The sequence below is a fragment of the Phalangium opilio genome, unplaced genomic scaffold (genome assembly GCF_054372755.1).
Source record: "Phalangium opilio isolate 3A_F unplaced genomic scaffold, DU_Popi_V2 ptg000082l_1, whole genome shotgun sequence".
NCBI classification, from domain to species: Eukaryota; Metazoa; Arthropoda; class Arachnida; order Opiliones; family Phalangiidae; genus Phalangium; species Phalangium opilio.
In genome coordinates, this window is record NW_028324189.1 from 2,228,933 (window position 1) to 2,256,064 (window position 27,132).

General features: G+C 35.0%; 3 protein-coding genes and 1 long non-coding RNA gene across 20 annotated transcripts in view; 3 read left to right on the forward strand and 1 right to left on the reverse strand.

The window, feature by feature from the left end:
• Positions 1–18,120, forward strand: part of chb (CLIP-associating protein) — a 36,275-nt gene extending 18,155 nt beyond the window's left edge. For 3 of the 11 annotated variants that reach the window (XM_089847511.1, XM_089847512.1, XM_089847521.1), the window contains 25 exons: positions 4,465–4,505; positions 5,128–5,154; positions 5,379–5,469; positions 7,313–7,377; positions 7,465–7,557; positions 7,616–7,968; positions 8,043–8,180; positions 8,537–8,731; positions 8,828–8,907; positions 9,506–9,634; positions 10,179–10,280; positions 10,374–10,523; positions 11,064–11,141; positions 11,281–11,387; positions 11,476–11,760; positions 11,824–12,213; positions 12,290–12,376; positions 13,227–13,348; positions 13,420–13,808; positions 14,782–14,851; positions 14,918–15,044; positions 15,114–15,242; positions 15,318–15,527; positions 16,643–16,759; positions 16,840–18,120. In XM_089847511.1, coding sequence (XP_089703637.1) covers positions 4,465–4,505; positions 5,128–5,154; positions 5,379–5,469; positions 7,313–7,377; positions 7,465–7,557; positions 7,616–7,968; positions 8,043–8,180; positions 8,537–8,731; positions 8,828–8,907; positions 9,506–9,634; positions 10,179–10,280; positions 10,374–10,523; positions 11,064–11,141; positions 11,281–11,387; positions 11,476–11,760; positions 11,824–12,213; positions 12,290–12,376; positions 13,227–13,348; positions 13,420–13,808; positions 14,782–14,851; positions 14,918–15,044; positions 15,114–15,242; positions 15,318–15,527; positions 16,643–16,759; positions 16,840–16,899 — 3,635 coding nt within the window. In that variant the 3' untranslated portion in view covers positions 16,900–18,120. The remainder of the gene's footprint in view (positions 1–4,464; positions 4,506–5,127; positions 5,155–5,378; positions 5,470–7,312; positions 7,378–7,464; positions 7,558–7,615; positions 7,969–8,042; positions 8,181–8,536; positions 8,732–8,827; positions 8,908–9,505; positions 9,635–10,178; positions 10,281–10,373; positions 10,524–11,063; positions 11,142–11,280; positions 11,388–11,475; positions 11,761–11,823; positions 12,214–12,289; positions 12,377–13,226; positions 13,349–13,419; positions 13,809–14,781; positions 14,852–14,917; positions 15,045–15,113; positions 15,243–15,317; positions 15,528–16,642; positions 16,760–16,839) is intronic. The other 8 variants (XM_089847519.1, XM_089847522.1, XM_089847515.1 and 5 more) reach the window with 7 other exon arrangements.
• Positions 18,121–18,757: 637 nt separating this feature from the next.
• On the forward strand, positions 18,758–21,394 carry Sbp2 (SECIS-binding protein 2). The gene is made up of 8 exons (XM_089847536.1): positions 18,758–19,687; positions 19,775–19,849; positions 19,922–20,029; positions 20,092–20,513; positions 20,580–20,685; positions 20,749–20,863; positions 20,934–21,088; positions 21,156–21,394. Exons 1-8 carry the CDS (start codon positions 19,010–19,012, stop codon positions 21,327–21,329), a joined length of 1,833 nt encoding a protein of 610 aa, XP_089703662.1. The 5' UTR covers positions 18,758–19,009; the 3' UTR covers positions 21,330–21,394.
• A 202-nt stretch (positions 21,395–21,596) lies between these two features.
• Mapmodulin (acidic leucine-rich nuclear phosphoprotein 32 mapmodulin) lies at positions 21,597–26,080 on the forward strand. 7 transcript variants are annotated; one of them, XM_089847546.1, is made up of 8 exons: positions 21,597–21,860; positions 23,476–23,619; positions 23,687–23,806; positions 23,888–24,053; positions 24,199–24,285; positions 24,446–24,507; positions 24,922–24,970; positions 25,963–26,080. In XM_089847546.1, the coding sequence occupies exons 1-8, from the start codon at positions 21,813–21,815 to the stop codon at positions 26,013–26,015; spliced, it is 729 nt and encodes a 242-aa protein (XP_089703672.1). In that variant the 5' UTR covers positions 21,597–21,812; the 3' UTR covers positions 26,016–26,080. The 7 variants fall into 7 exon arrangements, with proteins under 7 accessions (XP_089703672.1, XP_089703669.1, XP_089703667.1 ...); XM_089847543.1 differs by having other exon boundaries at positions 21,598–21,860; positions 23,888–24,062; positions 24,437–24,507; XM_089847541.1 differs by having other exon boundaries at positions 21,598–21,860; positions 24,437–24,543.
• Positions 21,740–23,089, reverse strand: LOC149650861 (uncharacterized). Its single transcript, XR_016370989.1, has 2 exons — positions 22,485–23,089; positions 21,740–21,889 (listed from the first exon to the last, which is right to left on the reverse strand). It is a non-coding gene; the product is annotated as an uncharacterized LOC149650861 (long non-coding RNA).
• Positions 26,081–27,132: the final 1,052 nt, after the last annotated feature.

Genomic DNA, 27,132 nt, shown 5'->3' on the forward strand with positions numbered 1-27,132 from the left:
TAAATTTCGTTTTCGTACATGGTGTAAACCAACCCTTTTGAGGAGACAATAATTTTGTCGGCAGCGGTTCCTTTGCCTTTCGATTATTAAGTGGGGTTTATTGCGTTTTCCCGAGGGGGTAGTCACTTGGCTTATCCTGTGTAATCTTTGAAGCCAACCATAATTCCTTTGTTGTGATTTTACCTTGAAGGAGAAAGGGATGGAGTGGTAATCGCCATACCTGTAACATTGCCTCTGTATCCCCAACTACGCCAGCGATGTTCTCCCAGCCACTCCTTTCTTACTGATTTCACGCGTAACCCGTTGTCGGATTAAAACGGAGTATCCTAAAGAGTTAATAACCCCTCGTTTCTATACTCATCCCCGTGGTTACGTGATAGTACGTAATTGTGACGAATAAGTGTCAAGAACGGCTACAGGGGATGGATGTTAACGCTCTGTTGCTCCCACGACCAATGAGAGAGAGAGAGAAGAATTTTCGACAATAAAGGACCCGCATTTTTAGGGAGAAAGTATCAACGTAGGAGAAATATTTGTCAGAATTCCTAGCGATAACGGAACCGGTGCTCGCTAGTTCCCTTTCCTATAGCTGTAACGACTGACTTCTTCCACTTGGCTAAATTTCACCCTCGGTGTTATTGCATGGCTCATTTTATGAAACGTTTCGTAGATATGTTGTAAGAAGGTCTAGGTCCCCTTGGCTGCTATAGAGTATCTATACAGGGTGTTTCTGGAAGGTCTGACATAAATTAAAGGGTGAGTTCTTTGGGTCCAGCTGATAGATTGGAAAGTGCACGTCAAAGAACCTTTAGTTATGGAGATTTGGGCTCCCGAACATTCATTGGCCCCTAAATGTGGGGTCCACATGGTCCTTTGACACTTTTAACTCATTTTGATCCAAAGAAGACACACTTTTATTTATGACAGACTTATCAGAAACACCCTGTACATGTTTGGGAATAGCTATATACCCTTTGCTTTCGCTGAAACTGTACTGATATGGAGCAAAAGTCGATTTTTTTTTTAATATATATCAAAATTTTGTTAGGGAACCTTACTTACAGCATACACTTTTACTTGATTAATCCTTATTCAACTCCCCATATGGTTATTTTAACCGTCGAAACAGATGGGGGGGCTGATTTTTTTTTATACTTTCTAAGGTCTATTTTAGGCCTATTTATTATGCAAATTAGGATCCTTTTAAAAAAGGAAGTGTTTTAAGCGGCTATGTAATGTTTGTTTAGGGAAATAACTAAGTTCCAAATAGAAAATGGTGGCACATCTCTTTTTCAAATTAGGAACATTTTAGGATGTAACTTCCTGTATCTCTCCGGAAGTAAGCGATTCTTCCTTCCTGAATTCCGGTAGTCTCGTCTAAAATACCCCCATCAAGATGTCTATAAATAGAAAATAACCAGTTTCACCCTAAATAATGGATAAACCATTTTCTTTTCCTTAATACGAAACTTTCACCCTGTGATTTCTGCATCAGCTGGAAATAATTCAATTTCTGTCAAAATGTAAACCCCCCCCCCCCTTAAAAAAACTCGTCTCAAAACATTATAATTTAAAACTGCGTGTATTACAAAATACTCAACATATTTCAGAACAGGTTTTTCTTTTAATGTCATAAGTTTCTTTAGAATACTGTTCAAGTCGGTGATGTCACCCACCAAATATAAATAAAATAATAATAATATTGTACTAATGTGGTTTCGGAGATCTACCATATAACTCTAAAATATTTTGGAGTAGTTTTGAGATCTTAAAATTTGTTCGTTGAGCGATTTTTAGAGCAAAAATAGCTCGTGGGATTGAGATGACTTTTAACAACGCGAAACGTGACTAGACTTTAGAGAAAGTTTTCTTTTTATTTTAAAAAGTCACGTTGTATTTTTTTGCGCTAGAGATACACTTGGCGTGGGTGAAGGATTGACCTATGACCTTGTAGCGCGCGTGGATATTTCATCCTCACGCGTATCCTTCTTAATTTAGCCGCCAACCCACTTGCTAATATTTTATATATACATATATATACAAATACGGCGTTATTTAATATGCTAATGCAATTAAACGGTTCAGATTTGAATCAAGGAATTTCCCACGGGTTTAGTTAAATTTTCTTTCTTCCCCTCTACAGGGTGTTATTGTAATGAGAATGAAAGTATCCTTTTTAGATAATGAAGGGCACACCCTGTTATTTTACTAAATTAGAAAATAGGGTATATATATAGGGGAGGAGGTACGGGGCCTGAGCTGACGACTTCAAATATGGTTGCCAAAACCGAGGTAAGAGATAGGAGGGTGTGACGTCACGAGAAGGTTCGTAGTAGCAGACTAAAGGGCTAGGACGTGTAAAGGTGCAGACTAACGTCTGCTTGGAACAGACCAATTGGCTACGGTTTATTGATCCATATGCAGCATGGTTGAAACAGAATCTGATATCCCAAAAATGAACCTGGGATGTTATGGAATTTTAAAGTTGTAGTAATAAAAGTCGGGGAATTTCAAAATTGTAGTACAAGTTCATGGTTTTTGTCATTTTTAAACTGACAACGTTCTGACTTGTTATGGAAAATGACTTTATAGGTCACGAAAGACACTGTAGAAGTTAGGGAATTTTGAATTGAACAAGCTGTAACAATCGACCCTTGTACGATCCATGATCTTAAATCTTTACCATTATATTAGCAAGCACATCCCCGCCAGGAAATATTTTACATGTACAATAGTTCCAACCAATCTCGACCTCATTATTTGCGAGTTTTCTTCTCATTGTACTCCAGATTATCCCCCAAAAAAATCTCCATTGTACTAGTCCTTTGTTGGCAGAAGCTTAACTGCCGTCTGCTATTGATTTTTTGAGTCGGCGCACGTGCATGTGTTTGTTATTATATTCGACAAAAAAAGAACATTTTTAGACCTATTTTTAAGCCCTAATCCTTTACACTGCTAAGACCTACTAAATCAAGTGTAAATGTCGTGAAGAAACGATGTGGTGGAATGAAACTACGATATATTTTTGAAATCTGACTTTAATGAACTATAATTATGGTCGATTTATACGTGCCTTGGGGCTTTTTCCAATATTTGAAAGATTTTTTGATAGATTTTAAAATAATTACAAGCGGTCTTTCTTTCATCAAACTGAAAGAATTTGATAAATATATCGATGAGAATCTGTTATAAAAAAAGGGTATTTAGAGTTCGTTTTTGTAGTTATTAAAAAATCGTAATTTCATAAGATATGTTCCTACCATAAGTTTGTCACTGGTAACTTAGAAACTGGAGCTTGTCATGAAGTGACAAGGTAGGTCATAGAATCAGGGTAAAGCGACGCCTGGTGATGCGCTGTCAAAGGCTTAGTAAGTTCAGACTAAATAGGACCTAGATGGAAGTCCTGCAAAATTAACCAACCGAGTGTAGGACTTCAATTCTCGTTTCCGTCGTTCTCAAACTAGCTCGAGCTGTAAGTCGAGCATTGTGAAGCGTCATACTTATGGAACATAACTTATAAACTTATGCGAAAACCCAAACGTTTTTCGAGATTTTTATGTCCGATTTTAGTTTTAAAAGAACTCGTTTAAAATAATTTTATCTTTAATGATAAAGATCTTGATAAATTACTCTGTCGAATCTTAAAGTGTCGGAATATCACGTAAATACATGATGGGGGAGAAGTCAAGAATTTTAAACTGAGCTCACGTGTTTTACATACAAAATTGCGGGAAATACATTGTGATTGAATAATATATATATACGCTTTGTGTGGTCTGCTAAACTCTACCAGTAAGGCAACTAAGCAACCTTTTAGAGTTAGAAACTAAATGGGTGAGGCGCTATGATCAAAGATAGAACTGGAAGTTGGCAATTCTACGTCATACCACAATTGTCAAGTCCCTTTTTAAAGGGAGTATAAACAGAACTACTTTGTTTGGGGTACACCCTGTATACTAGCTTTATTTCATTTATTTCCTTCCAAGTAACTTAACCCTAACTATAAAATATCGATTTTCCATTTGCCAACCCTGGTTTTAATGACAGAACCTCAACCCATCCATGGGGTGTGTCCCCCCACCTTCAAGGTTAACGAGATTCCAATGACACCCTTGTCCCTGTTGGCCAAAGTGGTCGATTAGTTTAGATTAACCATGGAGATTTTAGTTGTAAGAGGACTAGTAATGAAATTATTTATTTATTTTTTTTTTCGGAGTCGAATACCTTTAAACACGAAAAAAATAAGGTTTATGGTGTCCCTTGGGTCAAAAATGTCATAGAACTTAAATAATTTATGACTCAAAATTGATTTCCTATAGAACAGCCCCATTGTATTTGGGTCCTTTCATTAACCTTTATAATTAGAATTTTGTTGTATTGACCAAGTGATTTCTTGTCCAGGTTTTATAATATCCTTGTAATTCTTAACTTTCGAACTAATGCACCCATCCTTTGGTTTTGCAGGTCATAGAGGAGGTGCCATGGAAGTCGATTCCAAATCACAGGTGAGACACCCCAATCTTCTTTTTTTATTTAGTAACAAATTTTAGGGTACAAAACTATTTAGCGCTTAATGCCTAATATTTATGGGTAGTTTATCTACGGAATGAATTTTTGAGAACATAAATTTATATGATAAAAGATAAAGGGTCTATGTAACTCTTAAATCTTCGCGGCGGTAGGTCATGGTGGTTTTTAATGGTATTTGAACTTACCCCCTCGGGGCTACCATTAGATCCGGAAGGGTTTTCAATCTCCTATAGTTTACAGACTGCATGGAGAATTGATACCATTTACACAAGGAGACTAGGCTACTTGGCGCGCAAAAGAGTAGTTAAAAGAGTAGCCTGACCTCCTGGTGTAAATGGAATAAATCCTCCTATGTATTGAAGTTAATTTCGAAATATTTTAGAGCTCAGCTAATATACCATAAGGGAAAGATAATAGTTTAATGCTAATTGAACTTTTGTTTAAATTTTATTCAAAAATTTCTTTTATTTTTTATTTAATTTATTTATTTATTTATTGTTACGCACTTGTCTTTGGTTTTTTTTGTTATTTTTTTCTTTTAATCTTTGGTGGTGGCTTTTCTTTCGTCACTAAATAATTCATTTTGCCTAAAACAAGCTCTCAGAATCGAGTGATTTTGATACGGTGAGTATCAACTAATTAACTCCCCCCTGTATTTTCTTATTAATTAATTTGCTAATTAAGTGTTGTATTTAATGCTGTTCATCGAATTAGATAATTTTAGAAAATGTTGTTAGAAACAAACAAACAAACAAACAATCCAATCCGTTCTTTAGAATATTATATTTAATTGCGTTAATTGGATTTTTTTAACTTTGTTTTAATTGGTTGTTATTTTATTATTTCAGCCAATCACAAGAGCTACAGTCAAACGAGTGAGCAGCGCTCCTCCAACTAGACGCAATGTATTCGCGACTCCAAAGCCTTCCACTACAACAAGTAAGTTTTAATTATTTTTATTTAATTTAATTTATTAATTAAAAAAATTGTCAACTTTGTTTAAAAACTTTTATTGTCAATATCACTTATTTTCATTTATTTAATGAAACCAATAGCTAAACCCCAACACACTTATTTATTTCATATGATAAACTTCGAAACGTAACTCCACCCAATACATTTAAGTTTAAGTCTTAATTATTTTATTTTAAATAAAATTCATTCGTGGTGAATTAAAATAATTTATAAAATAATGATTTTAAAATGGAGGGGTTACCTAATGAAAGTATTATAATGCGTTTTTGCTTAAGGCAACATCGATATATATGACTCAGAATTTACGTATTTCTTCTTGACCTAAATTTTACACGATAAAAACAAAGATGAAATTTCAACCTCATATTCTGTCTTATTAGCTAATTTATTACGAAAATTAATACCTTATTTCGTAATACCTCAGTCGTTTTCAATTATTATAATTTAATTAATGATGTTTAAACAAATATCCTTCATCATCGTCATCATCATAATTAGTTTAATTAGTAAAATATTGTTATTTGAGCTTGGAAAAAAAATACTTTAATTTTTCCCCAAGAGTTGAGAGGTTATTTAGTTAATTAATTTTAATTGTAATTAAACCCAAAAGCTCCGAAGAAGAAACGCACTAATTACAACAAGAGTGGTACGGCGACTACGCCCACTTCGTCTACTTATACTACAGGTAGCGCAAGCAAGTTAGATATAGTTGATAGAGGTTCCCTCGTTTAATTTAAGTACTTAACTCTAGCTGCGATTTTAGCTTTTACATTTATTTTTATATCACTTTTTTTGCAAATGCGAAAAAGAAAAGAAAACACGCCGTATATATTCGCTTCTTCGTTGTTTCAAAAGCACATATTTGTTTTAATTGTTAATAATTTCTACTATATTTTTATTATTATTATATCATAAGTTTATTTAAGATATGTTTTCCATAAGTATGACACTACCTATAATTTAGTCTATACTAAGCCTTTGACAGCGCCTTACCATGCGTCGCTTTACCCTGAATCTATGACCTACATTGTCACTTCATGACAAGCTCCAGTTTGTAATCAGTGACAAACTTATGGAACATATCTTATAAACTTATGTTATATGTGAAAGCATGGCTATCACTAAGTGAGACTCGAATTACACATTCCCAAAAAAAATCCAGACGCTCCCCGTGTCGAAATGTAAATCAAAATTCTTCCATTTCGGTTTCACTTTGTTTTTGAAAGAAACTTTTATAATTTATATTAAAATTGCGTGGGTGATTTTCAATTTAACTTCTTTTTTTTTTATTTTTGAAGTTTCCGAAAATTGGTTTATTATAGTTAATTTTTGAAAAGGAAATACTAATTTAGATATCTTTGTCAGTTTCGTTTGTCCTTGATCTTTTATGCCCCTGAAATATAATTTTTATATTCAAGTTTTTAATAAATTTTAAAAGTGAAGGGCACCATCGACAATAAGGCGATGGTAGTGGTAATAGGGGTTACTAATTGGCTTAATTACCCTTCCCGTGATTATTATAACACAAAGTATTTAGTATCGTTACAAAAGGGAAGAGTAGGACCATAATATAATCAAAAGGATTGTCCCGTATCTCCCAGAATTATATAATTCTTCGCAACGTTTTATTTTTTTTCAAAAATTTCTGAAAAATAATTTTTATTTTGTATTTGGCACGCTAAGTCTAAGCGCTGAATATATATTTATTTATTTATTGTTTTTCTTCATAATTGCCAATATTAATTCAAAGATTCCAAACCGTGCCATGAATATAATTCATTACCTTTATGAATATTTTTCGTACTAGCATCTGCCGGTGCAGCGGATGAAGAAATGTTTATCAGAGCATTTACAGACGTGCCTAGAATTCAGGTAGCTTCCGTTTTAAATATTTAAGGGGATCGTAACCATAGAAACGAAACTTTAAGGCAATTTTATTTTTTTTTTTGGTTTTTGAAGTTGTACAGTTCTAAGGAACTTGAACAGGAATTAACGAAAATTAGGGAAACACTCTCCGATTCTAATTGTGATTGGGAGAAGCGAGTTGAAGCGGTAATTAAGAAAAGTAGATTAGTTTATTTCAGTATAGTTAATTAAGTTTTAAATATAGTTAAAAAGAGTTCGAAGCGTTTTATTGGCTGGTGGAACGGAATACGACGAATTGTACCCGAATCTCAGGCTTTTAGAGCCGCCATTCCAATTGTCCGTTAAAGATCTTCGTTCGCAAGTCGTTCGGGAGGCTTGCATATCCATCGCGTATTTAGCGCAGCAATTAGGATCGAAATTAGATCGTTTCGCCGAATCGTTACTGCCGCATTTAATCAACTTGATCCCGAATAGCGCTAAAATCATGTCGTCTGCCGGAACAGTTGCCGTTCGATTTATCATTCAACACACTCACGTTAACCGTTTAATTCCCATTATCGCTTACAACTTATCTTCCAAATCAAAGGATATTAGAAAGTAATTAAAAAATCTTCTTTGATCCTTTGTATTTTGGCAAAATATTGAATTGTACTATGGTTGTTTATTCAAAGATCTTGTTCTGAATTTCTTGATCAATTACTTCACACGTGGCCAACTCATACGCTGGAAAAACACGTGGCTTTACTTCAAGACGCGATTAAGAAGGGAATTAGTGACGCTGATCCCGAAGCTAGAGCGTTTTCGCGAAAGTAAGTACTCGCCTAATATTTTTTCCCGTGTTTACTCCGTGTGGTTATGTACTACCGTGGAGTTACGCGCTGATACCCAGTTAGTTAGTTCGTTAATTAGTGGGGCCGTTGGATGCACGCGAATTGGCAGTGTACGCGATTCCATGGATAGTTCAATCATAAAGGGGGCTCGTAAAAGTGACAGCTTTGATAGTTACGCGGTACTCTTCGTAACTTTGTAGTGTATGCGAGGCACTGTATATCCTTAGATCGTTGTTAGGTGCTGTACAACCTTAGCACATTGGAAACCACACGTGGAAAAACTTGAAAAGGTTTGAAGGGGAATTGTAAAATTGCGTTTGTTCTTTTCTTGTCAGAGCATACTGGGGGTTTGCTGACCATTTTCGAGAGCAAGCGGATAGCTTATTAAACTCTCTAGATAGCAGCAAACAGAGAATGCTTCAGGGCGAGCTATCCATGAGCAATTCTTCGAGTAACAATTCGTTAAATAGCGCGGGAAGACCTTTCCGATCCTCAGCCTCCAGTCACGGTGGTTCCACCGAAAATCTCAGGTAACTATTGACGGAGCGACGTTACGACTTCTCTAAAGGACGCAAACAATGAATAAAGTGGTTTTTGTTTGTTGTGGTTATTTATTTACGTTTCAGCTCGGGGCGTTTATTGGGTGGTTTAACCAGTGGTCGGGGGAGATCGGGAATACCTGTCTACAACAGCAAGGGTGAACAAAGTAAGATCCTTTCCTCCTCTTGCTCTTCCTCCACTGATGGAGAAGAGTGAAATTAATTATAGAAAAAAAAAATTAAAATATATCCGTAATTTTAAAATCCCTTTTCTCGGTGTTTAAGCATGTTTTCTTAATATTAAATTTTTAATTTTTAATTTTTACATACGAACCTTTTTTATAAAGAGCGTCTAATAGTTTTATATTAAACTTTTATTTTTATTTTTTTAATTATTTGCAATAAAAACTAATATAATTTATTTTTATTATTTTCTGGCACATTATTGCAAATATTTTAAAACGGGAAAACACTTATAACGAAATTCGTTATTAATATAGTTAAGCCTAAATATCTAAGACTTAAAATTAAGCCTAAATAATTTAACCAAGGCTTAAGTGTACAATAACAATGACTTGACGAATTTCGTTATAAGGATGTTCTTATGTCGTACATTACAAAAATATAATTATTTTATACATAAATTTATCCGTATTTTCTTTTTCCTCAATCCGTTCCTGTTGTTGTTTCCTTGTTGTTTTTTTTTGTGTCTCGGGTTGTTTTTTTTTTTGTTTTGTTTTTTTTCGATGTGTTGTTGTTTTTTAGTTCGTCCCAATCCCTATACGATGCGTTCGAATAGTGCCATAGATGTTGGGGCCGTACGAAGAGCTAAGATACGAGCCGGAGGCATGAATCCTTTATTAAATTTGCCCAGAGGTTCCGGCGCTTCACTTCGTAAGTTTTTTAGACGTAACACACAAAAAAAAAAAAACAATTAGCCTTATTCCTGATCAGCGCCACCTACCCATAGCGGCGACTTTGAGATCTACTGTAAGCGGCAAGCCAATCAGATGTCGCTAAAATCTGGTGACGTCACTGACTGGCACTCTCGGGTCTTACCAAAAATGACGTCACCAGATTTTAGCGACATCTGATTGGCTTGCCGCTTACAGTAGTTCTCAAAGTCACCGCTATGGGTAGATGGCGCTGATCAGGAATAAGGCTAATTTAATTCGAACATTTTAAAATCAAAATTTCGCACAACCCTTCGCTTAGGATGAAAATTATTAGCATGGCCTGTTAAATAAAAATTTATTATTTTAATTTTGGCGCACAGTTTTGCACGGTTTTATAAACTTTTCCCCGTCTGGACTTAGTTTTGCTAATTTTTTAAGGGTTAAGTTCGAGGAGTTACTCACTACGACAGTATGAATGTGATTAGCCCCTCAACCAATTAATTTTTCAAGTCCATAATCGCGGGCTATTTTATCTTTTTCAGCTCGTATGGGAATTCGTAAACATTCTGATAACACAGTTAGTGCCATTACGTCACCCGAACGTATTAGTAGAAGTCGAGCACGCGGAGTTTCACATTCCCAGCGTAAGATTTCATTTTGTTTCTTTATTTTAGTTTTAATTTTATTCTTTTAGTTTAATAATGTTCTTGTGTTTTTGTGTTTTTTTTATCTGGCAGCAAGTAGTAGGTCGGGTTCCCCTTCTTCCCGCCTTAGCTATGCAACTTATCAAATGCAGTCGCCTGACGGTTCAACTCCCGGTCGAGTTAGACGCCGCTCTGGAATTCCAACAGCCGGGGGAGCTAGCCGAGATGGAAGTCCAACGAGAAGTAAGTTTATCTTAAATTTATTCGCGCTGGGTTGGGCGAGTTCCACGCGATGACGCGCGACTATCCAAAGAAGACCATCGTGTTGATCGCGTTCCCAACACTTTCCCGCGATGTTTCCACTTAGACCGTAGTATTAAAACGTTCGCGGCGAAGTATCCTTGAAGACCGTCGCGTTGAACGCGTTCCAAGCGATGTCCCGCGAGGTTTCCGCTATCTAGGCGCGGTGTGAACGTGTTCCCAGTCATATCCCGCGATATTTCCCCTAGACTCGCGCTTTCAACGTGTTCCCAGTCATATCCCGCGATGTTTCCCCTAGACTCGCGCGTTGAACGTGTTCCCAGTCATATCCCGTGATATTTCCCCTAGACTCGCGCGTTGAACGTGTTCCCAGTCATATCCCGCGATATTTCCCCTAGACTCGCGCGTTCAACGTGTTCCCAGTCATTTCCCGCGATGTTTCCGCGAAGAAAGCGGCATTAAATGTGTTCCCAGCGATGACCCTCGAAATGGCGCGATAGTAAATTTGGTATTTCGTTCCAGTGGGATTTGATCGCCGTTTAAGTAGCGGAAGTGTACATAGTAGGGGAGGAGGCGATCATGTCCTTTCATCTGCAGTATGTAAGTGAAACAATTTAATTATATAATGTCGTGTTCTATTTCTTGGCGTTTGTATTTTAAATTCGGGCTTCTCTCTCTCCCCCCCCTCTCTGTTTTCCTATCGCTTTGTTATTGTTTTAAACGTTTTGTTGAAACCCAGTTTTACCTTCTCGCGAAGCTCCCGTGCCTATCCTGGCCGAAAGAATTCTACCCGGTAACAAAGAAGCCGAGGACGCTGTCGCTGATGCTCTGGTTAGCAATTGGCACGTAAGTACTTATCATATCATCGGTTTTGGTTCGGTGACGTGGGGGGGGGGAGGCAGGCGTTCGGGTGGTAATGAGGAGTCTTCGTTAGCAGAGACTTCCAGCTAGAAAGCGGTATAACGCCTTTGACGACCAATCCGATGAGAGCGAAACGTCAAGCGTCTGTTCGGACCGATCATTCGGATCCTTCGGTGGTCGATGCGTCGATGATGTGGCCGATATAATTCATTGTTTAAAGAGTGTTCAATGGGGAGATCGTAAAGAAGGCTTGCTGGGTCTTCAAGCTCTATTGCGATCGAACCGAATGTTGACCACTCCTGAACTTAAAATGATCACCGATATCTTCACGAGGTTGTTCATGGATCCTCATATGAAAGTAATTAAAGTTGGGAGTGGAAGGGAACTCGTCGTTAATGGTGGGTGACCGTATCATTGTCAGGTATTCACTTTATTTTTGGATACGTTGAACGAACTGATCATCGTGCACAAGGGTGATCTTCGCGGTTGGTTGTTTCCTCTGATCACGCGCATTCTACTTAAATTGGGCGGGGACATTCTGCCATCGTTGCAGTCGAAGATACAACAAACGTTGGATTTGGTTCGAGATTCGTTTCCGCCCGAAGACCAATTCAAAGTCATTACCCGTTTCTTAAACGACCAAACGCAGACGCCCAATCAAAAAGTCAAAATCGCCCTTCTTCAGTACTTGCACAATTTACTTCAAGTTATGGACTCTAGAGATTTCTCCTCTAACGATGCCGATACTAAAATAGCCGTCAGCAAAATTATCGCTTGGACCGCCGATCCTAAAGGCACTGATCTTAAAAAGGTAATCAATAAGCCTTCGCTAAAAGGAAAGAGAAAGGTAGGATACTGATGTCCAATGTCCACTTAATACTTTACAGCCTGCCCAGGATGTCATTGTAGATTTATTTAATCTAAATTCACCAGAATTTTCAATTCTTCTTAATCAAATGTCAAAAGTCTTTCAAGTAAGTAACGTTTTTTAAATTTTACGAGTAACTTGTTGGGTTTTTTCGACCCGACCCGGCCCGAGTCCAACTTTAAAATTATAAACTTAACCCGACCCGGCCCGAGTCCAACTTTAAAATTATAAACTTAACCCGACCCGGCCCGAGTCCAACTTTAAAATTATAAACTTAACCCGACCCGGCCCGAGTCCAACTTTAAAATTATAAACTTAGCCGGACCCGACCCGACCCGAAAAAAAAAATTAAAATAAAAACCCGACCCGACCCGGAAAATTTTGAAATTAATTTTGCCCGACCCGACCCGAACCCGTTTCGGGTCGGGTCGGGTCGAAAAAGCCCGATTAAATTGGGGGCCCGACTCGTCTCTAGTTAGGTGTAGCGACGAGTCGGGTCGACTTTCTTTTCGACCCGACCCGGCCCGAGTCCAACTTTAAAATTATAAACTTAACCCGACCCGACCCGAAAAAAAAATTAAAATAAAAACCCGACCCGACCTGACCCGGAAAAAAAATTAAAATAAAAACCCGACCCGACCTGACCCGAAAAAAAAAAATTAAAATAAAAACCCGACCCGACCTGACCCGGAAAAAAAAATTAAAATAAAAACCCGACCCGACCCGACCCGGAAAATTTTGAAATTAATTTTGCCCGACCCGACCCGAATCGGGTTCGGGTCGGGTCGGGTCGGGTCGAAAAAGCCCGATTAAATCGGGGGCCCAACTCGTCTCTATTTGTAAGGGAGGCCAGTTTGGTTACGGATTAGCGTTGATTTTAGGGCTTTTTAACCTTGTCTTCTGTAAATATTATCGCAATCTTGAAAGGGGCTCGTTTATTTCGCGTTTATAAACAGGACAGCGCTTTTAGATTACTTCGAAGACGTAATAGTTCGGATAGTTCTTCTTCGTTAGGCGGCTTGAAGAGTCCACCCAGCCCCGTCATGTCGATACATTCGCCAAACACAACTTTAACTAGGTGCGTCATGTCATATCAACCCTCGGAACCTTGGGTTGGATGAAAAATGTTAAAACTATCTTCCTTGTAAGAATTAGAAGTCGATCAGGATCTTCGCAAAACAGCTCTTTCGAAATGGATGACACGGAAAATCAAATGCCCGAGGATTATTACCATTCTTTGCGTAAGACATCGGCCGAAATCCAAAAATACAGTCAAGACAGTCTCGATCAGGACATTTACGGCAAAGAAGCGGTAACTGTCGCTAGGAAACTGCAAGCGGAGTTGGCCAATTCCCCTCAAGATGGACAGAATTCCGTCGTTGATGGAAAGTTGGACACCTTGGAGGAACGCTTCGAAATTTCCAGTAACGACTCGTCGCCCATTAAGAGGGGAATGGAGTACCAGAACACGAGGAACGCCTTCAATATGCAATCCTTGGAGGAAGCGCTGTACGAAGCTGAGATGGACATTGCTGAAGGTATGTACATATCCTCCGTATTTTATATGGTACCAACGTGTTGGTCGCGTTTTATATGCTTGACGTCCGAACATTTGCTGATTTCACGCGATTTTTCCTTTTAACTTCGCGTACATTTGCTGATTTCACGCGACTTTTCTTATTAACTTCGCGTACATTTGCCGATTTCACGCGACTTATTCGTTTAACTTCGTGTACATTTGTCGATTTCACGCAACTTATTCCTTTAACTTCGTGTACATTTGTCGATTTCACGCAACTTATTCCTTTAACTTCGTGTACATTTGCCGATTTCACGCGACTTATTCGTTTAACTTCGTGTACATTTGCTGATTCTTACGCGACTTATTCGTTTAACTTCGTGTACATTTGCTGATTCTTACACGACTTATTCGTTTAACTTCGTGAACATTTGCTGATTTCACGCGACTTATTCGTTTAACTTCGCGTACATTGCCGATTTCACGCTACTTTATTCGTTTAACTTCGTGAACAATTGCTGATTTCACGCGACTTATTCGTTTAACTTCGCGTACATTGCCGATTTCACGCTACTTTATTCGTTTAACTTCGTGAACAATTGCCGATTTCACGCGACTTATTCGTTTAACATCGTGTACATTTGCTGATTCTTACGCGACTTATTCGTTTAACTTCGTGTACATTTGCTGATTCTTACACGACTTATTCGTTTAACTTCGTGAACAATTGCCGATTTCACGCGACTTATTCGTTTAACTTCGCGTACATTTGCCGATTTTACGCGACTTATTCGTTTAACTTCGCGTACATCTACCGATTTCACGCGACCTATTCGTTTAACTTCGCGTACATCTACCGATTTCACGCTACTTTATTCGTTTAACTTTGCGTACATTTGCGACAAATATCTTGACTTCGTGTATTGTATATTTTCTAGAATTTTGATATTGTGTTGTTGAAATTTATTTTAATAAATTTTATCTTTCAACAGACTTTCCAATTTCAGGTTCGGAAAGCAAGTTTAGGTCCATTATGATCGAACTCAATAATCACCATGTCAGGTAAGTTCAAAGGTTATTCACCAATTAATATCGCGTTTAATTAAAAATGTAAAATGGGGAATTTAGAAACGAACAGCGCCAGGCAGCTCTAACGCAGCTCTTAAGGTTAGCCAAAGATGGTTCCGAAACGGATTGGGACGAACATTTCCGCGAAGTTTTACGTTTATTGAATGATACCATTGGAGATAGCGATGTAATGATGGACATTTCTTTTCTTTGGGGATTAATTAAGTAGGGAGTAATTATTTAATTGTTAAATTAGGGAACCATTCGGGCTTTGGCTTTGAATGTTCTAAGCGAATTAATGCAAAGGCACACGCATCGCTTTCACGGTTTCATAGAAATGACCGTTTTAAAGATTTTAGAAGCCCAGAAAGACGCCGACAGAGACGTAATAATTAACTTTTTTAACTTCATTCTTAATTAGGCTTACGGTTAATTTTGGGGGTTTTTTCGTCGCGTTTAGGTTGTAAAAGCGGCTGAAACGTGTTCGGCAGTCGCGGCCACGTGCCTTCCACCGGAACATTGCGTGCGCACTTTGAAATCCATTATAATGTCAGACGCTTACGGATATTCCATTCATCAAGCGGCCATCAAAATGATCACAAAAGTCGTGGAACATCCCAAAAATATCGTTATACAATTGTTACCCGATATGATGCCCGCGTTAATACAAGTAAGATTCCTTTTTTTCTGGCTTTGCGAATTGTATTCAAGATCGGAATTCGCCCTTTTCTTGAAGAATAACGGGGTTTATTTTAGTTTTCTTGAAGAATTATCGCGATTATTTTGATTTTCTTGAAGAATTATCGCGATTATTTTGATTTTCTTGAAGAATTATCGCGATTATTTTGATTTTCTTGAAGAATTATCGCGATTATTTTGATTTTCTTGAAGAATTATCGCGTTTATTATGGTTTTCTTGAAGAAACATCGCGTTTACTTAGGTTTTCTTGAAGAATTATCGCGTTTATTATGGTTTTCTTGAAGAAACATCGCGTTTACTTAGGTTTTCTTGAAGAATTATCGCGTTTATTATGGTTTTCTCGAAGAATTATCGCGTTTATTATGGTTTTCTTGAAGAATTATCGCGTTTATTATGGTTTTCTCGAAGAATTATCGGGTTTATTTAGGTTTTCTTGAAGAATTATCGGGTTTATTTAGGTTTTCTTGAAGAATTATCGGGTTTATTTAGGTTTTCTCGAAGAAACATCGCGTTTATTTAGGTTTTCTCGAAGAAACATCGCGTTTATTTAGGTTTTCTCGAAGAAACATCGCGTTTATTTAGGTTTTCTCGAAGAAACATCGCGTTTATTTAGGTTTTCTCGAAGAAACATCGCGTTTATTTAGGTTTTCTCGAAGAAACATCGCGTTTATTTAGGTTTTCTCGAAGAAACATCGCGTTTATTATGGTTTTCTCGAAGAATTATCGGGTTTATTTAGGTTTTTTTGAAGAATTATCGCGTTTATTTAGGTTTTTTTGAAGAATTATCGCGTTTATTTAGGTTTTCTTGAAGAATTATCGCGTTTATTTTGATTTTCTTGAAGAATTATCGCGATTATTTTGATTTTCTTGAAGAATTATCGCGATTATTTTGATTTTCTTGAAGAATTATCGCGATTATTTTGATTTTCTTGAAGAATTATCGCGATTATTTTGATTTTCTTGAAGAATTATCGCGATTATTTAGGTTTTCTTGAAGAATTATCGCGATTATTTTAGTTTTAGGGGAAGAATTATCGCGTTTATTTTAGTTTTAGGGGAAGTTAACCTAATCTTAAAACTTCTAGGCGTACGATCACACTGAAAGTTGCGTTAGGAAAGCCGCTGTTTTCTGCATGGTCGACATTTACGTTAAAGTTGGCGAAGTCATGAAAGAGCATTTAGTGGGATTAAATAGCAGCAAAGTAAGTTTAATTTTCCCCGTTTTCCGTTACGTTAAAATTAAATTTGAACGCGTATTTAATTAAAAAAATACTCTTAAAAGATGAAACTTCTCTCGGTTTACATCAAAAGAGCTCAATCGAACATGTCTGACGGCCGCTAAAAGAAATTAAATATTTCCACTAGTGATAATTAACATTTTTTCGACAAAACAAAACAGAACTTTAACTTTAAGCAAATTTTACGGATGCTTTCTTTCAGAAACAAATTAAAAGTTGAGTGCTTTTTTTAATTATAATTAGGCCTAGGTAAATATATATATATATATTATTTAAATTTAATTAACGCAATTTATTTATATATTAATTGATTGATTGATTGATTGGAATGCTGCAAAATTTTAAACACCTATATATTTTAAAATTGCAATTCAAAATTTAATTAAGTATAGTTTGCTAATTAGAAATGAATTAAATTAATTGTGTAAATAAGTCAGGTTATATTTTTAACTACGATATTATGGTTTTTCGTTACTTTTAATTTTAGTGCCAATTTTTTTGTTCTTCTTAGACAAAAGAAATGAACTATTTTTTCTATTAATTAAATATAATTAATTAATTAATTATAATTAAATTTAAATAAATGACTCCCAGACACAAACACACACACAAACAAATTCAAATTTTGTTTCATTCCAATTCATTTAAAATTAAGTATTTTAGTTTAATTAATAAAATGTAAAAAAATAAAATAAAATGTAAGGAAACAATTTAGAAGAATTCTCCAAAAATATACAAAAAAACAAAACCTCCAAAAAATAATTATCTCTCTAAACGTAAATAACTACCTAAATAAGCAACAAACAAACAAACATAAACAACCAGAGGATGACGAAAAAATGTTTTCCTTGAAAATAATAAATAAATAAAAAAATTATTATATAATGATAAACTTTACTAATGACAGAAGTAAATAATAATAATAATAACGCGTACTTCTTTATTATTTACTTCTGATGCAAGGCAATTTTATATTATATACCTGCAGTACCAACCAATACGTGTTAAGTGAAGAAAGTGACAATTTTTTTTTAATTAATTGCAATAATTTAGTTGGCCCTAAATTTAATTCAGAACGTGGTTAATTAATTATTAATTAATTAACAACAACACCCCCTCCCTCCCCATTTTTTCACGCCTGACGGGAGAAAACAAGGGATAAACATTTCCAGCAACGCACTGTTTAGATGTAAATTTGTGGTATTTGACAAAAAAAAAATGTAACCCAAGCTCTTTTTTTTTTTTTTAGTTTTTTCTTAATCGCTTTGTATAGTGTAAATTTCAATTTTTATTTGACACACGAATAATAAATTTTTTATTCCGAATTTTGTGAATCTTTTCTTTAATTAATAGAGTAGTGTCGGTAGAGAGGGGAGTAGACTGTTTATCCCTCCCTCTAGGCGCGCTTTTGTAAGAGGGGATACTGTACGCGCCTGGTAGGGGGGATGACACTGAGCTAGAGCTAGATGTCAGTTCTAGTATGCAAACGTCATACCCTTCTTCTATCTCTTAGCTAAGTGTCAACCCCCTACCAGGCGCGTACAGTATCCCCTCTTACAAAAGCGCGCCTAGAGGGAGGGATACACAGTCTACGACGCCCTCTACTGACACTACTCTGTGGTATGACGTTTGCATAGTAGAACTGACATTACTCTATATTTGTGAAACGTCATAGATTCTCTTGTAAGTGAGACCTTGACATGTGTATATGTAGTGTCATACTTATGGAACATATCTTATAAACTTATGTTCCACTACGTCAACAGCAGAGTGAGGTAACAAGGCTTAATGATATAGGAGCAATACAAGGTAATGAAATAAAGTTATAAATTTATAATTAAGCAAGATCTACAATAAAAGAGGTAGTAACTTCAAGGTTAGATACAATTATAGTTAATGCTGCAAATTAATTTTTATTTTTTGGCGGGTAACTTGGTAGAATTTGAAAGTGACGTCATTTCGCGAGCAGCTTGCGTGATCGAGTTGGCTATGTTCACCATGGAGCAATATTACAAAAGGCGAAGATGTAAATTATCGTCTGCTAAGCAAGGGTGAATGTTTGGTTATCTCAATCAAATTTAGTTTAATTAAAACTTAAAAGGGGAGTTGCAATTGATAATTAGGCATTTAAAATATGAGTGATAGTCCTTATTAACTTCGTGTCTGTATGAAGATACTTGTTATATGGTTTAGGCTTGGATAAAAATATTTCTAATGGATGAAAATAATGAGGATAAAACCAAGAAGAACCAAAGATGGGGAAGAAGTAAAGATATGGCTACGAAATCTAAAAATTCAAACCAACTTTTAAAATTTGAAGATCGTATGTCAGTTATCGCGTTAAATGAATTCCAAATTAAAGAGAATGACTTCCCATCTTTAACAAATGAAAGTTTGAAAACCTCCGAACATCAACAACATCAACCTATCGTTAGTTATTCTGAAAAGGTCTCTAAACCTCAACCGGCAGCTTCAAACGTTAAACCAACTACCGAACAACCAAATGAGACGTCTGAGAACCAAGAAACCACCTCGGGTGTCAAGAAAAAGAAACGTAAACGTGCCAAAAAGATGAAAGCGGATCCCAGTGCAACCCTAAGAATAGGAACTGATCTACCGGAGAAATTAGTGGATAATATTCAAATAAATTTAGAAGATTTAGAGGAATATCCTGCCCTTTCATCCGCACCAAATCTACAAGTAATTAAACCAACTGCTACAATTTCAACTCCAGAAAAGTCTGAAAGTTCAGCGGTTGAAGTGAAAAATAAATCTACCAAAGTTCCCGGAATTTTAAAAGTACCGTCATCAGTCATCAAAAATCAAACAAAAGTTGTTGGAAAAAAATCAAAGACGCCTGTTGAAATTAACATCTTTGATGTATTGATTAAGGTAATTTAATTTAATTTAATTTACTTATTTAATTTATTTTAGTTAAGTTAATTTAATTTAATGGAGTTTTAATTTTATAATTTTAAGCCTAAAAAACAAGCTGAAGTAAAAGCCAAGAAACTAAATTTAACTTTTAATGTGAAGAAAGGAAAATTAAATAACGTATGTAAATCTAATTTTAATTAATTAAGTTTAATGATTATATTTAGGCCTAATTAATAATTAATCTTGTAGCAAAATAAAATATCACCTCACAATGTTTTGGATTCAACTGCACCAATTAGAAAACGTGGGAAAGAAAGAGAAAAACCTAAGAAAGCCAAATTATCAAAATTAAAGAAAGTAAGTTGAAAATAATGGCCTAATTCATTAAATTAATTTAATTTACTTAATTTAAATTGCAGATCATTTTACTGGAAAGAGAAATTCGCAGGCATTTGCAAGATGAAAATATCCCTCCAAATTTGCAGATTGAAACAGCAACTCCGGAAAAATTAGAAGAAAAAATTATTGAGGATGTTCCTAAATTAGATGAAACATCCTTAGATGAAAAAACTAAAGATGATCAGATCGTGGAAGAAATACCTGTTGAAAATACAGATAAAACTATTGAAACATCAGATAAAACTCATGAAACATCGGATAAAACTATTGAAACATCGGATAAAACTATTGAAACATCAGATAAAACTCATGAAACACCTGAAACGGAAAAAGAGTCTAAATATGAGAGTTTATTTGTAATTCCAAGCACGGAAAATGATGAAGAACAGAAAGAAATGTTATTTTGCGTCAAAAAAGTTGTTCATTCAAGAAAATATCGAGAGTAAGTTAAATTTTAAATTAACTAAATTAATGGTTTGTTTAATTAATAATTTCAATTAATCTATAGGTATTGTAATCAGAGGACAAGTCAAGAAATAGATTCAAATTTGGAACAATTACTTCAAGATTTAGTCAGATTTCAAGATAGACAATTTCAAAAAGATCCCGTCAAAGTAATTTAATATTAAATTAATTTATAAAATAAATAAAATGTAATTAATTTAATTTAATTTCAGGCGAAAATCAGGAAAAGGATGGTCTTTGGTTTGAAAGAAGTCACGAAGAATTTGAAGCTAAATAAAATTAAGTTTGTAATAATTGCACCTGATGTTGAAAGAATTTTAGCTGAAGGTAACTAATTAATTATGATTATAATTATAATTATATTTAGCATTATTTGTACTTATTTTGTTTGTTTTAGGTGGTTTAAATGACGCTATAGCGACTCTTATAAAATGTTGCGATGATCACAAAGTTCCCGTTGTGTTTGGACTATTGAGAAGAAAATTGGGTTTCATTTGCAAGAAAAGTGTTCCTCTTAGTTGCATCGGAGTTGTTAGTTATGAAGGAAAAGAGGTATTTATTATTACTAGTTTTAATTAATTAATTAATTATGAGTCTTAATTAATGTTATTTAATGAAGGAATTGTACAAAACTTTGATGGAATTAGTGGCAGAGGCTCGAGAAGCTTACGAAACATTGATAGGACAAGTTGAAAAATTAATAACTCCTTCCATGAAAGAAACTCTAACAAACCCGGAACCTAATGATAAAAAACTACAAGAAATTAAGAGAAATATATTTTCTCAGCTATAATTAAAAATTATGTAATGAAATTTGTATATAAGTAATTAAAAAATATGCCTATATCTATGAGAAAACGTCTTTTATTTCATTAGGCTTAGCCTCGATGCCTATTTCCTAAGTTAAGCCTATGCCTTACTTCAAATATCGCGCGTGAAATTTATCACCGCTAGATGGTAATAAAAAGGTAGAGGAATCGTGGAAGATGACGTTACCGGACGGCATCCTGGTCGCTTATTGGTCCGTTTGAATAGGTTTCCCTAACGTCCGTGTTCCTAAGGAACATAATCAATACGCCGTGCTCCTTGGTGCTTGTGGCTGCCGTTTGTGATCGAAGTTTTACCGCGCTTCTCGGGCGCTTTTTGGCGAGGACATTTTAGCTTCGTATCGGGCGTTTCGCGCCGATTCGGACCGCGCGCCTCTTTAGTTCCTGGTAAGCCGTTTACCAGAGTAGACGAGCGTAATTTGGTGTCCACGCACGGTTATTCCAACGCAATGGAGAAAAGAATCGAGCTCGAGAAACGTGGAAGGACCCCGGCGCAGGTAAGAACCCTTATTTCAAATTCCTCTACCTAGAAATTACTTCGCGCCTTAATTAAACGGAAGGTTAAAGCTTAATTAGGCCTAGTAATTGATGACAATGGTTAGGATATTAATTAAAGTAGGTAGTCATAGTTTTGGTTTGACTCCTTGAGCTAATGAAGAATTCCCCCCTTTTTAGGCTTTATGACAGCTTTTAGGCATTTTTACGCTAATCTAGCTTAAAATGGCGCAATTTTCATTATTATTTGCCTCCATACGTAAATGTCCTTCATTTAACTTCACAAAGCTTTGGTAACCCTGGCTCGTTTGGAACAATGTAACTCAAAATTTTCAGGACTTTCTTGTCCCGCGATGTTGATGGTGGCGCGCTTAATTTTTTAGTCATCGTGGTATGGGTTATAAAAGGTTAGCCATTAGTTTATTCCCCCCAGAATTGGCAAAATTTGCCTAATTAATTGATGCCTATGTGTTTTTATATGCCCTCCCGGGTCACATGGCTGACAGGCCGGTTAGGACGTGATGAAAGACTTAATTATTTCATCTAATCTCTCGTCCTGACCCGACATTGTTTGAATGTAAAACTATAAAGGGGAGACTGCAATTTGTTTATTTCAATATATGTACCGTTTATTTTTTGTTGGCGTTAAAAAAAGCTGCGAAATAACGTAGCGGCGTCAAAAATCGCTTGATCTACAGGCATATTGGGCGGCAAAAGTTTCGCCGACATTTCTCTCTCTACCGGCGGTCGGTGGAAAGGGGCGCGAACGGTTCCCGCCGAATCTACGCGGGCCGGCAGTCGGAATCGCGCCATTAAAGCGCGTGCGACGCGTGTACTAGGGTGCAGTAGATTTTGCGCGTATAATGGCAGGCGTCTCGCGCCTTTTCCCGCGTAAATTTACTCTCATTTTCCCGCCTTTGATATTAAAGTGCGGGAAATATCCTATATTTACCATCAAAAATCACCACCGACCCTAATTACGTCATTTACATCAAAAATGATGGCGAATTTAAAAGGTTTTGGGTAATTTAAATGATGTTTTTGAAACGGATAGTACGCGATTCTCGGGTAAAAACATGGCGGAAAGGGGGAACAAATCCCGGGAACCCCCCTAACTCGGTCGCGGCGCTCGGCAGACCTGCAATGGACACTCGGCCAGCTTTCTACCCAAGAGGACTCCATTGAAATAACTTTGTTGCATAATATAGGTCTACTTTAATTCTATTTTTGTTGTGGGTCTCTTGATGTTCGTTTTTAGGCAATTTTAGAGGTAATTTAATAGAAATATTCAGCCTTGGATAGGTGTCTTAGCTTTTATGGCAAGGTTTTTGTTTAGCACTTTTAGTTTTCAAAATGGATGTTCAATTTTTGGGGTGTACTTTCTATATCTACCCCCTCTCACACACATCGTCACTCTCTCATTTTAATGTAGGCTCCATTTTTGAAAAAGAATTATCACAGAAATTGCTTACATTGCTCTTTTTTTCAAATTATCATTATAAATTTTGTGTTTTAAACAAGTTTCTATTATATTTTTCACCTCAAATATTGAAATATGATCCATTCTTAGGCCTGTCTACCTACCAAGTATTTAAAATTGGTTAAATTATATTGCAGATAGTTGAATTAAATCTTGATAACTGTCGGAGCACCACAATTGTTGGCCTTACAGATGAATTTATACTCCTAGAATCTTTAAGCCTGATTAATGTTGGCTTAACGAGTTTAAAAGGTTTTCCAAAACTACCAAATCTTAAAAAAGTGAGTTGTAACTCATAAACACGTGAATATTGAACTTAAAAAAAAAAATAAATTATCTCCATCACAGCTTGAATTAAGTGACAACAGAATATCAGGGGGTTTAAATCTACTCCATGGCAGTCCCAAATTGTCTTATTTAAATCTCAGTGGAAACAAAATAAAAGACATTGAGACTTTAGAACCATTGGTCAGTTAGATTTTTAGATTTTTACCATTTTAGGTTAAAGTTAGATGAACTCTGACCTTTTTTATTCTTTTTTGGTAACAGAAAGAGTTTAAAAATTTGAAAAATTTGGATTTATTCAACTGCGAAGTTACGAATGTTGATAACTACAGAGAAAAAGTCTTTGGATTAATAACAAGTTTAAAATACTTAGACGGATACGATAGAGATGAGAAAGAGGCTGAAGATTCCGAGGTTGATGATGAAGACGGTGAGAATGGTTGTTAAAAATTTTTATTATCTCTATATCAATATTTTAGACCTATTTTTCGCCTATTTAGGTGAAAAATAGGTCTAAAATTGTTTTAAAAAACCTAAAAGACTAAAATACAAATTATTTGATCTTAAATGTTCAGGTAACGATGATGACGAAGAAAATGATGTAGATGGAGAGGGAGAAAGTGAAGGAGAAGGGGATGATGACGATGATGATGAAGGGGAAGGTTAGTTCTCTCAGGAAACTTTAATTTTATCATTAATCTTATTTATGCTTTGATAAGTAATTAATCATGTCTTCCTGAAAAGAAAGAAAAAGAAAAAATAATAATTAGCTTGTGCTTAGTTGTTTGAATAAAGTTGGTGTTACAAATTCAGATTTTTCAGATGAGGAAGACGATGATGATGATGAGGATGACGAAGTTGATGAAGACGCGGAAGATGGAGAGGTCGGTCTCGCATACCTAGACAAAGAAAACATTGATGTTAGTACGATTCATAAGTCAAAAACAAATGTTCAAAGACTCAAAAAAAAACAAAAAAAAAGTCACAAAATTTTTATTCTTGAAACTGAATTCACCATCTCAAATTCGATCTGATGAGAAAAAGCATGATCTGTTTGTCTGTTTTTTTGGTTTAAAAAACTTAATTGGAAGATTAGTTAATTGATATTAATTAACTTAACTTAACTATGGGGTTCTTTATTTAGAACTCTGTAGATAAGTTAGAAGAAGAAGAAAAAAAAATTGCAATTTTGAGAGAGATAAAGACGAAACAAACATCTTAATTAGTTTTCTTTTAGTTTAGGGTGTTCTTTTACTTATTTGTTTTATTGGGATTAATTTATTTTGCGCTTTTTATAGGATGAAAGTGATGGAGATGATTATAACCCGGGAGGAGATGATGATGAGGGTAAATTCAACTTCTTTTAATTTATATTGTTGAGCTGAAGTACATATGTGCATTAAATTGTTCAATTTTGGGCTTGGGAATAATTTCAGGCCAAAATTTAGGCTTGGGAACAAATTTAACCCAAAAATTTGGGCTTGGGAACAATTTGAACCCAAAAATTTGGGCTTGGGAACAATTTGAACCCAAAAATTTAGGCTTGGGAACAATTTGAACCCTTTAATTTAGGCTTGGGAACAATTTGAACCCAAAATTTAGGCATGGGAATAATTTCAACCCAAAAATTTAGGCATGGGAATAATTTCAACCCAAAAATTTAGGCTTGGGAATAATTTGAACCCAAAAATTTAGGCATGGGAATAATTTGAACCCAAAATTTAGGCATGGGAATAATTTGAACCCAAAATTTAGGCATGGGAATAATTTGAACCCAAAATTTAGGCATGGGAATAATTTGAACCCAAAATTTAGGCATGGGAATAATTTGAACCCAAAATTTAGGCATGGGAATAATTTGATCCCAAAAATTTAGCCTTGGGAACAATTTGAACCCAAAAATTTAGGCATGGGAATAATTTGAACCCAAAAATTTAGGCTTGGGAACAATTTCAACCCAAAATTTATGCTTGGGAACAATTTCAACCCAAAAATTTAGGCTTGGGAACAATTTGAACCCAAAAATTTAGGCTTAAGAACAATTTCAACCCAAAACATTAGGCTTAAGAACAATTTCAACCCAAAACATTAGGCTTAAGAACAATTTCAACCCAAAAAATTAGGCTTAAGAACAATTTCAACCCAAAAAATTTGGCTTAAGAACAATTTCAACCCAAAAAATTTGGCTTAAGAACAATTTCAACCCAAAAAATTTGGCTTAAGAACAATTTCAACCCAAAAAAATTAGGCTTGGGAACAATTTCAACCCAAAAAAATTAGCCTTAGGAACAATTTGTTGACAAATTTGTAAACAATTATAATTTTTTTTTTTTTTTTAGAAGATTCACCTCGGGGTCAGAAAAGAAAACGGGAAGGGGAAGGCGATAACTGAGAATAATTATAAAAAAAACCATCTAAAAAAATTGTGCATAAAGGATTTAAACAAACAAAAACAACCCGACATTTTCATCATAAAAATTTCATTTGTAGAAAACTTTGTATGTACAGCTGTAGGGGAAAAAAACAAAATCAATCATCCTTTTTCGAAAAAAAAAAAAAAACAAAAATCAACAACAACAACAGAATGGACAAGACTCCAAAACAAAGTTTAAAAAAAAAACTCTTTTTCCATCACAGATCGGTGATGAAAAAGTAAAACTCAAACTTTTTAAAAAGTAAAAAAAAAAAACTTCTGAGAAGAAAAAGAAAAAAAGTGAAATCAAGAAAATTTAATTAATTAATTAATTATTCTTCAGAAACAGAACTTCCGCAAGATTTAGTTATAATTTGTTTCTCTTTTTTTTTTAGGTAAGATTAGTTAACTAAGTTAGCTAATTAATTAGGAAAAGGGGGATGGGATGAAATGTTTTTAAAAAGAAATTAATTAACTAAAACTTGCAGAAATGAAAAAGTTAAAAAAACCATCCACCATTTTTAATCAATTAAAAAATACAACCAAATTTTCTACAAAAAAAAAAAACAAATGTTAAAATCTGAAACAAAAAATATTCTTGGGGGTATGGCAATCATTAATTAAATAATTTAGTTTCTCCAGTTATGTAATTTAACATTAATTATAATTATCCTTAAGTTTAAAAGGAAAAAACACTTCAAATTTGAAATTTGCCCATAATTCGTTAATTCCCTACTTTTTTTATTATTATTATTATTATTTTCCCTCATCTGTTTTCAAGCTTTTGTTTGTTTGTTGTTTATCCAATCATCGTAAATACAAACCTTTTTTTAAAATAATAAAAATTATGATCATTCCAATTTAAACCATATTAATTATTCCCCCCAACCCCTTTTACCTAATTAAATTTCTTGAACTTAATAAGAAGAAAAGAAAACTAAAAGAAAAGCTAACGTCCAATTAAAAACATTAATGAAAAAAAATTTATTACTCAATTAAAAAGTTAAAGATAATTATTTTATTGATTTTTTTTTTATTTAAATTAATTTTTAAAATTATTTCTTTAAACTTTTTATTTGAATCCTTCCCCCCCCCT

Excerpts from the sequence above, each read along its gene's own strand:
- Sbp2 (XM_089847536.1), top strand. The coding sequence starts at position 19,010 with ATGGATGAAAATAATGAGGATAAAACCAAGAAGAACCAAAGATGGGGA. Across the intron at positions 20,864-20,933 it reads TGAAAGAATTTTAGCTGAAG|GTGGTTTAAATGACGCTATA; the intron begins GTAACTAATTAA and ends TGTTTGTTTTAG. Across the intron at positions 21,089-21,155 it reads TTAGTTATGAAGGAAAAGAG|GAATTGTACAAAACTTTGAT; the intron begins GTATTTATTATT and ends TATTTAATGAAG.
- Mapmodulin (XM_089847539.1), top strand. The coding sequence starts at position 21,813 with ATGGAGAAAAGAATCGAGCTCGAGAAACGTGGAAGGACCCCGGCGCAG. Across the intron at positions 23,620-23,686 it reads AACTACCAAATCTTAAAAAA|CTTGAATTAAGTGACAACAG; the intron begins GTGAGTTGTAAC and ends TCTCCATCACAG. Across the intron at positions 24,971-25,962 it reads GGGAGGAGATGATGATGAGG|AAGATTCACCTCGGGGTCAG; the intron begins GTAAATTCAACT and ends TTTTTTTTTTAG.